Source organism: Cyphellophora attinorum, assembly GCF_001299255.1.
Source record: "Cyphellophora attinorum strain CBS 131958 chromosome Unknown Contig14, whole genome shotgun sequence".
NCBI lineage: Eukaryota > Fungi > Ascomycota > Eurotiomycetes > Chaetothyriales > Cyphellophoraceae > Cyphellophora > Cyphellophora attinorum.
Genome location: NW_017253242.1, coordinates 187,005 through 200,180, shown reverse-complemented (window position 1 = coordinate 200,180; position 13,176 = coordinate 187,005). Strand labels below are relative to the sequence as shown.

The 13,176-nt window shown below is 53.3% G+C and overlaps 5 protein-coding genes across 5 annotated transcripts; all 5 read left to right on the top strand.

The window, feature by feature from the left end:
* Window positions 1-163: 163 nt before the first annotated feature.
* Window positions 164-1,327, top strand: AB675_3313 (Glutathione S-transferase omega-like 2; the record flags this gene model as incomplete). The annotated part of the gene is made up of 3 exons (XM_018143353.1): window positions 164-920; window positions 974-1,109; window positions 1,168-1,327. The coding sequence occupies 3 exons, from the start codon at window positions 164-166 to the stop codon at window positions 1,325-1,327; spliced, it is 1,053 nt and encodes a 350-aa protein (XP_017999515.1).
* Window positions 1,328-3,999: 2,672 nt separating this feature from the next.
* AB675_3312 (Paxillin-like protein 1) lies at window positions 4,000-5,454 on the top strand (the record flags this gene model as incomplete). Its single annotated transcript, XM_018143352.1, has 1 exon — window positions 4,000-5,454. The coding sequence occupies one exon, from the start codon at window positions 4,000-4,002 to the stop codon at window positions 5,452-5,454; it is 1,455 nt and encodes a 484-aa protein (XP_017999800.1).
* A 1,870-nt stretch (window positions 5,455-7,324) lies between these two features.
* AB675_3311 (Inositol-3-phosphate synthase) lies at window positions 7,325-9,081 on the top strand (the record flags this gene model as incomplete). Its single annotated transcript, XM_018143351.1, has 3 exons — window positions 7,325-8,052; window positions 8,106-8,868; window positions 8,917-9,081. 3 exons carry the CDS (start codon window positions 7,325-7,327, stop codon window positions 9,079-9,081), a joined length of 1,656 nt encoding a protein of 551 aa, XP_017999765.1.
* Window positions 9,082-9,828: 747 nt separating this feature from the next.
* AB675_3310 (uncharacterized protein) lies at window positions 9,829-10,410 on the top strand (the record flags this gene model as incomplete). The annotated part of the gene is made up of 1 exon (XM_018143350.1): window positions 9,829-10,410. The coding sequence occupies one exon, from the start codon at window positions 9,829-9,831 to the stop codon at window positions 10,408-10,410; it is 582 nt and encodes a 193-aa protein (XP_017999722.1).
* A 991-nt stretch (window positions 10,411-11,401) lies between these two features.
* On the top strand, window positions 11,402-12,847 carry AB675_3309 (uncharacterized protein; the record flags this gene model as incomplete). The annotated part of the gene is made up of 3 exons (XM_018143348.1): window positions 11,402-11,995; window positions 12,048-12,344; window positions 12,458-12,847. 3 exons carry the CDS (start codon window positions 11,402-11,404, stop codon window positions 12,845-12,847), a joined length of 1,281 nt encoding a protein of 426 aa, XP_017999626.1.
* Window positions 12,848-13,176: the final 329 nt, after the last annotated feature.

The following is a 13,176-nucleotide window of genomic DNA, read 5'->3' as shown; positions in this document are numbered from 1 at the left end:
AGGCCAACAAGTCAGAGGGACCGTACGGATCTTGCCACTGATTGTGTTGCTGTGCGGCCTTCTTCTGGTCCACCTGAACATAGAGATTGTCGCCGACTACACCGGCGCAATCCTGGCGCGTTCGAAGGTTTTCTCCAGGCTGTTAACCACGACGAGCCACATGATGGCCCCCAACTACCCTCGCCCAGACCCAAGCACAGTCCAGCAGCACCTCGCCGGTAGTGCCCAGTCCTGGCATGGTCAGATCACACCCGATGGGCCTTTCCAGCCAGAAGTCGGCCGCTATCATATGTATATAGGCCTTTTCTGTCCCTTTGCGCACCGGGCCAACATCATTCGGCACTTATTCAACCTTCAAGATGCCATTCCAATATCAGTCGTCCGGGCGTATCCGAAAGGTGACGAGAACGGGTGGCCAGGATGGAAGTTCCCAGCAGATGATGCAGAATATCCAAATGCCACGGTCGACCATTTGTTTGGCAGCAAGTATCTGCATGAGGTATACTTCAAAGCAGATCCAGAGTATAAAGGTCGTTACAGCGTACCCGTCATCTGGGATAAGAAGACTGGGACAATCGTCAATAATGAGAGCGCTGAGATCATGAGGTGGCTGCAGGGGGCCTTCCAGGGCGTTGTTGACACGAAGCGACAATCAATGGACTTGTATCCCGAACGTCTGCGAGATGTCATCGACGAAGTATCTGAGTGGATGCAGAGCAATTTGAACAGAGGTGTATACCAGGCCGGCTTCGCCGAGACACAAGAGGATTATGAGAAAATGGTTCCGCCTGTGTTCGCCGCACTTAATCGTGTCGAGAAGATGATTGCGCAGAATGGCGGACCGTACTTGCTGGGGAAGACCTTGACGGAGCTGGATGTGCGAGCATATGTAACAATTGTCCGATTTGACGCTGTCTATGGTAAGTCCTTTCTCAAACTCGGATGTGCTGCCATCTCTGACTCTGTCATGTAGTGCAACACTTCAAGCTGCAACTGGGCACGGTCCGCCATAACTACCCGCAGATCAACAACTGGTTGAAAAAATTGTACTTCCATGTCCCAGGTTTCAAGGAAACCACAGATTCAAGCATATCAAGGAAAACTATACGGTAAGTGTCCTCTTGCCTGAGTTTGTGTCTCTGCTGATACTTTTGGCGAACAGAAGAGCCACTACTCGATCAACCCAAAGGCAATAACGCCCATGGGGCCTTACCCGTACGTCGAAGAAGGGTGGAGGGAGAACCTAGATGTTGTTGGGGGCATCGAGATGGAGGAAGTCGTTGACTTAGAGCGACAACTGAAGGGAGGTTTCATCCACCAGATATGAGGTCAGGTAATTCAACAGCGATCTGCGAATATCGAAGCAAATTGATCACCACAGCTTGCTTAGCGACCGCGAAGATCGGCAAGATAAGATCGTGCTCGAATCTCGTGGTGCTTGGATGATCAGCATTCACCCGTTGATCTGCTTCTAGTCGATCCTGACAATAAGATCTTGAGGCTGTCATAAAGCCGTTGTCCTTTGATGCACAAGCCAGCCGCTCGGATCTTCGTATGGATGTTAATGTGTCTTTGCGTCTTCGTGAATTACCCTGTACGTTCGAAGCATAGGGGAAGTCGCGCGCGCGAGCTCAGCAAGGACGAGATACCTGTCCGGTTCACCTGCCTAATTCGTACTTGCCAGGGTTGTGGATAATGCAATCTCGTTGCATCTCCTTTCCTCCCCTATTGAATGTTATCGCAACCCTTTCATTCCGGCCTCCGTCGCTTGCGTGGCCATCAACGAATCCGGAGCGGTTGCAAGGCCTGTCCAAGCCTTGAGCCGAGCTGCGAGCCTGCGAATCATTATTATGCTCGAGCGACAACCGCTGATTGCCTGCCAAATGTTGCTCGACGCGCCGCCTATTCGAGCTACGTGTGCAACTGCTGCTACATCAAGCGCAGCGCCCAACAAGGTGAGGCCATTGAGGTCTCTCATCAGCTGAAGTATGGAAGCTCGCACTAGCAAACCAGCGGTGATCGCTGCAAGAACGGTTGAAGAACCTCGTCCGTTCATGACAACGACCGGGGCTTGTCATCCTGGCGGCTGCGGCTGTGGCTGATTGTGGGCATCGCTAGTCCCTCACGGCATGCTAGAAATGACGGTGTGTGCTCCAAGAGCACATCCTGATCGAACTTTTGAAGTCTGGCACATTTAGTGTGGTCACGCTCGCCATGCTCATTCATTGCAGGATGCACAGATTTCTTCAGTTCTTCGGGAATGTTCTGCATATCCTGTGAGGATCCTGACAAAAAGACTAACACGAATGCCATGTGTCCACATCCTTCGTCCAACGTTCGATATCTTCACCTGGAGGGTTTAGCTCCAGGCACGCCCGGACTGGCGATGCTGATCGTGCGCTTGGAAGATCCACCTTCAAGCCACCAAAGCCCAATCTCGATCATCCCTGCCTCATTTCTGGCCAAACAAATCCCTTGTTTGCAAATCGCTCCTCTTGCTCTATGCTACCGTCGTTTCTGCCAGGCTCTCGTTGTCGTCCTTGCTGATATTCGTTGCTATCAAGCGAGATACAACATGCTCCAGCACTGGCTAGGCCTTCGTCTCAACCCTGAGCCTACTGCCTAACCACCTTTCGACAACACGACCTCAGAACGAGCGACTGAACTTTTGTTCTGCCACATGAGGAATTGTATATTGCGAGCAGACTTGGAGAGGAATCACATGGGTCAGCACCACACTTGTCCTGGTGTGCACGAACATGCAGTATCAGCCGTATAAGCCGAGCAACATTGCGACCGTCCAGTGCTCGAAATGCGACAAAGCAGTTGATATTGGGCTAATATCAGAGCACACATGTGCCGCACCTTCGAGGCCACCCAACACACTCCCGTATCCAGCTGGCATACCGCAAATCCGGACACCGCCTAGTCCGGCTGCTTCATTTCGAAATGTACAGCCCCGTGGGCCTTCATTGCATCTTGGGCGACAACGACCGGTGTTGCCCAAGATCGACTCATCTCTTACTTGTACGTGCAACAGCTCCTGTCCGCGTGCTACCACAGTCACTAACGTCTTGCAGGGCAGAGCAGCGAACTCACACCAGCCAGCAGCGGCCAAGGCTCTTTACTCGCCTCTCCCGTAAGCACATCTTCAAGTCATAGATCAAGATCGAAGACTCGAGCACCGGCCATCCGACGACCTCCCTCTCCCGAACTCCTCAGTCAAGACTGCGCCTTCCCGCCGTTCCCCGGCATGGGCGCCTCTAAGTCAAAGTCATCTAGCAAAGACCGGTCAAAAACAAGAGCTGCAGGGTCAGCCAGGTCCTCCTCCAGCCAACCTCAGTCACCGTTAAGTCATAGCAGAACAGTGTCGAGTACAAGCTCTACGACGACAACGGCCACAAAGTCGAGAGGTCGCTCAAAGTCAACGTTCGGTGAAGGACCTCGCCCGACTACAGCACCCGAGGGTCACGCGCCGGAATTCAGTTCGCAGCTGAGAAATATCGCTGTACCGCCACCATCAGTGCCCAACATGCCTCCTCGGCTACTTCGTTCGGAGACATCCCCGACTCCGCCCATAAATCGAGAAATGCAGCCACCGTTAACAAGGATGCGAACCTTCGACAACATTATTGGGACCCAGGACAGCCCCGCCGAGCTTGACGGTGCAGAGTCATCGACGGCTGGCAAGCCGCCAGCGGAAAGAGAACCGACATACAGAACAAGGCGCCCACCTCCGATCGAAAGCGGCTTGGGCCTGCCTCAGTCCTCGCAGCCACTCACGTCGCCTGCTCCTTCGTCCGCACGATCGCTCAAGCGCACCCTGACAGAGAAATTGTTTGGTCGGAGACCGTCAACAGGACGTCGTTCTATTGTTCGAGCTGCCTTGAGCGACGAACCAGACTCCACGCTGCGCCACCTGTGCCGCCTCTTTCCTTGACGGCAAGTGGAACTCCACCGTTGAGGCCTGCAAGACCCGCTGAATCGGAATGGCCGGACATGTCTCCATCGGCAACTGGGTATACTATGCAGACACCGTCACCAATAATCACCATATCAAAGAGCAGCTCACCGGAGCTGGATCCTGCTCCAGCATTCGAGCCGAATCAGGTCGTGCAGGACAGGGATGCCTCGTTTGCTGCTCTTGAAGGGTCAGCGCCATCAGCACCGTCGAAAGAGGAAAACCGGAAAGACAGCGAGACGCTCCCCAGAGACGATGACCGAGGCCTAGGCATAGCTTTCGACTTTGGTCTGGACCAGGTTCCAACCACTGGCCCAACGACTGCCACTGAACAGACGCAATCACACAGACAGTCTAATAAGGTAGATGCTGTTGAGAACATGCGGCGAATTTCAGTGGACTCTGCCTCTTCATATGGTTCGATCGGATTCACGGACAGGACGTTCAGCTCTCGATCGAGCCCGCCTCCGCCAGATGAGACCACACGCAAACGACTAGAGCCCACGACGCAACTTGCTCTCGAAGACAACTCACATATCGCACCACCTCCACCTCAGCCTCGAGCGGACGAGTCCATGGCAGAGTCGCCCACGGTTCCATTCGATACGGATGGTCATCTAACTGCATACCTGGCCAAGAACGATCCTGCAGCTGTTGTGACCGCCTCAATTGATACGTCAGTCGTGTCACCTCCACCTCAAGACCGCAGAGTGTCCAGCTCTTCATCCGTTTTCTCGGATTCAAATGATGTTGACATGGTGCCGATGCAAGGGTTTCGTCCCCGCAAAGACTCACTGGCTGGTGCTCCGCCACCTCTCTTTCACAAGTCCACCTTACCCGCTCGCACAAGCTCAAGGCCTGCTGTTGGCGAGAGCAAGAGCACCCAGTCTTCGATGGAAATGCCACTGCCAACGCATTCACCTCGACAGGATTCTTTGTCCAGTGTCAGTAGTCGAAATGCTTCCAAGGGTACGTGTCGAGGTTGCTCGCAGCCAATCCTTGGCATGCAGAAATCGGTGTCCAGCGCAGACGGCCGGCTCAGCGGCAAATATCACAAGGAATGCTTTGTGTGCCATACCTGCAAGGAGGCCTTCGCCACAGCGGAGTTCTACGTCCATGCAGATCAGCCATACTGCGCTCATCATTACCATAAGTTGGAGGACTCTTTGTGCGCAACCTGCGGCAAAGGAATCGAAGGCTTGTATATGGAGACAGCCAACGTGGCAGGCCGCGGAAAGGAGAAACACCATCCAGCGTGTCTCAAATGCACGACATGCCGCGTCCAGTTGACGGATGACTACTTTGAGCTGTCTGGAAAAGTGTACTGCGAAAGAGATGCATTCCGTCTGGCAAAGCATCCGCGGGTGCACAGCAGGGGACCAGCGCGACCAAGTCCACTTGTCCGTGAATACATTCGCTCTGGTACGGACGCGATCAATGGCAGCAACTTCCCAGAGCGACGACTCAATCGACCAATCTTGCAGGCACGATAGCGAATGGGTATTCTTTTCTACTGATATCGATTTTGAGAGGTATTTTTAGCGAGCATCTGGCGAAGCGAGACCGCACTTTAGACCGAATTGCGACACTGGAATTTTATCTTGGACACTGTTATGACGAATTTATGAAATTAGAACTGGTCGTGTGAGCAGAACATGTCACACAACAATGGGCTTGCTGCATGGCAGGCTATGCCGCAGTCGCTAATGAGCCTGCTTGTGTTATTTGAGTGGCAGAGCCGTACAGCGCTTAGGCCAGATTAGGTTTCATGAGAGGGATCGTTGAGGTGGTCGAAGGGTCGGAAGAGGAACGTCGTCGAAGTACCATATCTGTGGAAGCGGTAGGTCGATTCGATCCCTGCATGCTGACTACCACGCTTGGCAGTCGTATCAGACTATAGCATAATGGATTAATCTAATTCGACACTGCACGAGGTCTCCTGCATACCGCATTGCATACTGCATTGCCCATCGGTCCAAGCTGATCATACAGGGTCAAGTCTCTCGCTTGTGGCTAGTCTGTGCTACACCGCATTTCTGCGCAAGTATATGTCTCCTCCGCTACCTTTGGATTCAAGAGCATCAGTCTAGATCATACTTCCACGTGTCTCAGACTACATTGCTACCGCTTGCTGCTCGTCAGCGGATGCTTGGCCGGCTTGGCTGAGATCTGGGATAGTGCACACAACGCGGTCGTTCATCAGGGTCGACCGTGGTCACGCGGTACACAGTCCCACGTAGGTGGATTTACAAGCATGAGATGGTAGTAATTCGCTTGGACACGGCGACAGCAACCCAATAGCGAAGACCACGACATTGAGCACCGTAAGATATCAGTGCCGGACACCCAATCAATGGAACTCACGAGAGCCGAGGCCTGCAAGCTAAGGCGCCCCCGGTATCCACGAGAAGATTTCGTGCAGCAAACATGTCACCGCAGCGAGGCCCATGGATAGTGATGGTGGATAAGTTCAGTGCTGAAATGGACCGGAGTCCTCGCTCCAACCAGAAAGCGTACCGGAAGAATAGAACGAAATTGTGGTTCAGATTTGAGAGCCACACCCACCGCTCATTTGCTGATGGAGGGGCAGAATGGGTACGGGATAGATAATAATTTGACCGCACAACGCACATGATTCAGTCAGGCATCAATCAGTCGGTTCAGTCCAGTCTCTTTGTTGATAGCAGTAGACGATCTCTAGCTCCGTGCTGCGGCTCGATGGCGGCTAATGCATTCGTATGGCAGCCTTGGGACCGGAAGTTGTGGAAAGTGTAGTCAGAGCAGGTGGAAGGCGCGGATGTGAGAATCTCACCACTTTAGTCAAGGTTGGACAGTAGATATTTCAATCCCACAACTGTCCCATCCCTACTCGTCTTCTAGACTTTCTTCTCTGACCAGCATCCATCGTCAAACACATCACATCGGTCTCTATCGACGTCTTGTCACTGAGATCGCCAAACTGCTAGGCTTCGGCCACCCCTACACAATTCTCAACAATAGGATCACTCTCGAGTGGTCCGCGCAAATCAGCAAAGACGTTTTCTAATCTGCTCCCGTCGTGAGTCCGGCCCATGCCATCCCCTGAAGACCGCTTGTTGGCATCAATCACAATCATGCACATTGCCGGTGGAGTAATGCTGTCGGTCCTGTTCACAATGCCGTCGTCGCCACGCTGCCCAACAATTGTTGCCAACTCATACTGATATGCCCTTCCTCAGGTTACATAACCCGTTCAAGGGTGCTCGTCGCTCGGCCGCTCCTGGAGGGGACTCGGGCTCTGCCAAAACTCGATAAAGCATTTCACCACTCTCAAACGCCCAGCTACTACTACTCACCACATCAGCTTAATTGTTTTTGGCAGAAATGGCCCCTCACGCCGATGTCGGAGCAGGCACCATGAACGGGTTTAGTATCACGAACGGCACACTGACGCCCCCAGAGTTCATTCACAACCAGAAGGAGACATTCATCGTCAACTCTCCCGATGTTCAGTACTCTGCCGACCAAATTAGGAGCAAATATGTCTACCGGACCACCACTGTGACCAAATCTGGCGACTACTACGTTGCCGCTCCCAAGGAGACAACGTATGACTTCAAGGTCGATCGAAAGGTCGGCAAGACGGGTCTGATGCTTGTCGGTCTCGGCGGAAACAATGGGACTACAGTCACTGGCGGCATTCTGGCAAACCGACGCAATCTGACTTTCGAGACCAAGGAGGGCCCGAGACCCTCGAACTACTATGGGTCACTGGTCATGAGCTCAACGATGAAACTCGGCACCGACGCCATCTCGAATGAGGAGGTCAACATTCCTTTCCATGATGTACTACCCATGGTACACCCGAACGATCTGGTCATCGGTGGTTGGGACATCTCGAGCATGAACCTGGCAGATGCCATGGATCGTGCTTCCGTGCTCGAACCGGATCTTAAGCGACAACTCCGCAAAGAGATGGCTTTGATGACGCCTCTGAAAAGCATCTACTATCCCGACTTCATTGCCGCTAATCAGGAGGACCGCGCCGATCACATTCTTGAAGGTTCGAAAGCCTGCATGGCCCACGTTGAGCAGCTCAGAACTGACATTCGGTGCGTCCTTTCGCCCGTCCTGTCCATCTTCCCTATGACTGACCCGCTGCTAGTGATTTCAAACGCAACAACAACTTGGATAAAGTCATCGTCCTCTGGTCCGCCAACACGGAGAGATTCGCTGAGATCATCCCCGGCGTCAACGATACTGCCGACAATCTACTTAAGGCAATCGAGCAAGGTCACGAGGAGGTATCACCATCCACAGTCTTTGCTGTCGCCTGTATCCTCGAGAAGACCCCGTTTATCAACGGCTCTCCTCAGAACACATTCGTACCCGGCGCTGTACAGCTTGCCGAGCAGCACAACGCTTTCATTGGAGGGGATGACTTCAAGTCTGGCCAGACCAAGATGAAGTCTGCTCTCGTCGAGTTCTTGATCAATGCAGGCATCAAGCTCACCTCCATTGCTAGCTACAACCACTTGGGCAATAATGACGGCAAGAATTTGAGCTCTCAAAAGCAGTTCCGATCGAAGGAGATCAGCAAGTCCAATGTTGTTGATGACATGGTCGCCGCGAATTCTGTGCTCTATAAGAAAGGTGAGCATCCGGACCATACTGTCGTCATCAAGTACATGCCTGCTGTTGGTGACAACAAGCGTGCTCTTGACGAGTACTACGCCGAGATCTTCATGGGCGGCCACCAGACGATCAGTCTGTTCAACGTTTGCGAGGATTCGTTGCTGGCCTCGCCACTCATCATTGATCTCGTCATCCTTGCCGAGATGTTCACTCGCATTCAGTGGAAGAACAACACCGAGCCGGAATACAAGAATTTCCACTCTGTCTTGAGCGTTCTCAGCTACATGCTGAAGGTATGTCGACGCTCTCTTTCCTTTGATTCCACTACTGACACGTCGCAGGCCCCCATGACGCCTCCCGGCACACCTGTCGTCAACGCGCTGGCCAAACAGCGCAATGCTCTCACCAACATCTTCCGTGCTTGTGTCGGCCTTCAGCCCGAGTCCGATATGACACTCGAGCACAAGCTCTTTCCCGAGGCGAAGAGCAAGAAGCTTGTTCAGTGATATTCCTGGTCTTCGATACGACAGTGACGGCCGATGAGATACCACCTTCCACTGAATTCATCATGCAGTCCGCAACAGCATTGATCCGGGTCCTGGAGGCATCCACCAGATTGCACAGAACACATTTCCTTACTAATCTCCTTACCACTGAAACACACGAAAAGACACAAGAGAAATCGACATTTTGAGAACCTGCTTGGGGTACAGAACTGTTCCATCACCACAGAAGAACAACACAACACAAAAAACACATCCAACTTGAGCTTTCACTCGCTTGCATCATGCAACCACTAGGCATCCAAGAGAGCGAAGACATGCACATATGTCACAATAGATCGAGGGTTCGAAAGGGTTGCATGGAGAATTGGGAACGGTATTCTGGTGTGGCCTTTGTGAACACTTTTTGCTAGATCGACAGATTGTTACTACTATGTTGTTGCTAGCAGAATTACAATGGCTTTTCAATTCGAAAAATTCAGCTTCTTTCCATCTAACATCGTCCATCATCGATCTTGGAGAGCGAGAAGCCTGGCAGCTCCGTCCTGCGTGGTGGATGATAAGCAAAATGTGATGTTGGGGTCGCTACTTCCTTTCGGCGCTCCCCCTGCATTCAAGACTTACCAAATAGTCTTTGCTCATCCTCAATTATTTTCCTTCAAACACTCAAACCTGTGCGGTGTCAAGCGGAAGTGGACGGTTTACCTTGGCTTCTCCTTTACTTACTTGATTCGGTCACTACAGTCCGTCATGTCGCTCAGCGAACCTCGAAAATCGTGCAATGCGGCAATTCCGCCTTCAGTCATCGAGACCTACCACAGACTACGCGCAGGCGTCCGGAGACAGGTCACCTGGAAGCTTCTCAGCGAGCGGATCGAAATATGGCCCGACCGGGAGCATCTCATGTATCTCAGCGCGGTCTTGCTGGAGTTGCCGTTGTTGAGGCTGTGGAAGGACAAGAAGCTGTACTGCATGCCGTGCGAGCGATGCGGGGGTGTCGTCTTCGGCAACGAGGTCGTCGGGATGTGTGAGCACTGTCAGCGGGCTGTGGAGCTGAGGATCAATCCACTGGTCTTAGGGCTCTTGAGTGATGAGACGGCGGGCTTGAGAGGCGAGCATAATCTGTTGGTCGCAGATGAGGTATGGGAGAAGTTGTTTGGACTCGGGCAGGGGACTGGGAACGATGAAGCGATAAGCGAGAAGTGGTTGAGGGAGCGGGAGCGGATCGTCAGGTACCAGCGGTTCACGTGGGTTTTGTTATGGGTTCGTGGTTGGGATGGAGGGAGACTGGTTGTTGTTGATGTGCTTGACGTGAATGGTACTGAGTTGTGACCAAAGCCGCTAAAGAGGTGAGAATCGATTGCTCATCAGCAGTCAGCGACCCCAGAGAATGCGAGCCTAAACCTGAACTGCTTTTGCTAACATGACTTGTCAAAGGACTCGTTGGTCAGCCGAGACTGGCACGAACCAGATGCTACGTCGTATCACTCATGGCACACTCGCTATCGCGGACGAAGGCTTTGCCGTCCATTGCGCCTTTCTCCGGTCGTCCTCTGATGATGTGAGTGTTCAGCAAGCCAGACTCTTGCGATGAGACGAATAACCATCTCACAGCTCCTTCCGGAATTGCCGCTTATCGGAATCGAAGAGGGCATTGAGCTCGCTCTCTTCTCGGCTCTCGCGCTCATGGCGTTCCTGCGTCCTCGACAGGGTTGGTCCAGAGCTCTCTGCTCTCCCGCATAACTGGAACTCACGTTGAGAAATCGAGCACGGGAATTGGTGGGCGGAGCGATATCAGCACAAACAAGCAAATGCTAGAAGCCTTGGCGGGCGTCAGCGTGGAGAGATAGCGGAAAGAGCTTGCCCAGGAAGCGAAGGTCGAAGCCTTTAGCAAGCTCTTGGGTCCCCCCACCACCGCACGCCGAGGTCCAACACTCGTCATTGTCACCATCTTTCCGGCCCAGCTTTGACCACACGTGGGATAGCTACATACTTTCTACGGATAGCTACTGCATGTCGCTAGCATGTAGCAAGGATTCAGCAGCACGAAGCGGGGGACGAAGAGTGGTAGGTGACATCTTTGGACCTGCACTAGTGGTGGCCGGATCGAGGAAGTCCATGATACAGCTCTGCAAGCTGCATGGAAGATATCAAGGTAGGAAAATCCTCTTGCGAGAAAATGAGGCTTCTGCGTCTGCTGTGGTCTGTCGCTGTGTGAGCTGCTCCTGTCTGCTACAATCGATTTCGTCGAGCTCTTTCCCCTCGTTGGCTTGTCTGGCCCTCTCTGTCGTTAGTTGAGTCTTCTTTGAGCTCAGCAAGCGAGATGGTGTTCACCGTTGCAAAGCTCGCCGTGGCGGCAGCAGTCCTGAACAACGCAGTCAGCGCAGTCCCTCTTGCCGGCCGCCAAAGCGGCAAATATGACTGGCACGACTCGAATGGTGGCCACACACCGATCGAGCCGCCAACGCCGGGCTCTGGCTACTTCATATCTTACGGCCCACGTCCATACTACCTGCTTAACAACATGACAGACTCGCCGTTGAAGCGCAAGCTTCAAAGCTGTGAGAACGGGCCATTTGAGATCACAGCCTTCAGCATCGCGCATCGCGGTGGCGCAGATCTGCAAATACCGGAGGAGACTGTCCAGAGCTCCGTCGCTGGCGCGAGAATGGGCGCTGGTGTGAATGAGTGCGATGTGGCATTCACGAGTGATCTGGAGCTTGTCTGTCGCCATGACCAATGTGATCTCCATACCACGACCGACATCATGAACCGACCAGAATTGCGTGAGAAGTGCAGTGTTCCTTTTTCGCCAGCCAACGATACTGCACCAGCCAGCGCGACATGCTGCACAAGTGACATCACTCTAGCAGAGTTCAAGGGTCTCTGCAGTAAGATGGATGGCTTCAACAAGAGCGTGAGTGATCCTCGTACAAACAGGGGAGCATACAGACTTACTTTCAACGCAGGCGACCACACCCGAAGACTTCACCAAGGGCGGCATCCCCGTCTGGCGCACCGAGCTTTACAATACGTGTGGCACGGTCATGACCCTCGCCGAGTACATTGATCTCACGGACTCATTCCCTGGCTACCGCAACTTCACGCCCGAGCTCAAGACACCTCCCGCGGCAGTCACCATGCCCTTCCCATCCGAGAACGGCAACTACACCCAAGCCCAATTCGCGCGCGACATGGTCGACACCTTCCTCGAGAAGGGCATCTCCCCCTATCGCGTCTTCCCCCAATCTTTCCTCCCAGACGACGTCTACCTCTGGATCGAAGAATACCCAGACACCTTTGGCCCACAAGCGTCTACCTGGACGAAGAAGCCGACGACCCAGCTGACTTCCCCGCCGCCGTTGCCCGCCTGCCCGAGCTGGCCGCCAAGGGCGTCAACATCATCGCGCCGCCCATCAACTACCTCCTCACCGTCACAGGCGAGAACAATGAGACTATCATTCCTTCAGACTATGGTTATGCTGCGAAAGCGGCGGGGCTGGATATCATTGCGTGGACGATGGAGCGGAGTGGGCCATTGACGAACGTCAAGGCGTCTGAGGATTATTACTTCAGCACGTTTGCGGACGGGGTCAAGACTGATGGGCAGTTCTTTGAGATACTGGACATGTTGGCGCAGGAGATTGGAATTGTGGGTGCCTTTAGTGATTGGAGTAGTAGTGTGAGCTACTATGGGAGTTGTATGGGGTTGAAGGGGACCTATGGGGAGAAGTACCATGCTGCGCCGTATCGGCAGGGGCCGCTTTAGGGCAGGGTGATGGTGGTGAAGTGATGGTTCCGCCCTCATTGTTGAAGAGAGACGATGACGGAGGGGACGAAACACGCGAAGAGGCGGACGAGTGAGCTACTTACCTCGCTACTATAGACAATTAATACAATGTGCACATACCTAGACTAGTCCGGATTCAAGGTCGCTGTCAAGACTCTCCTGTGAAGATACTGTTAAATACTGTCTTCGAGTCGACCTCAAGGGCGAGAAGGCGCGACCACGTGTACGACCGAAAACCCGGGACGACGCGGGGAATTCTGGAGGGTCGTAAGATTGCTGCTTCCAACTTATCCGGTTCTAGGCCTCGT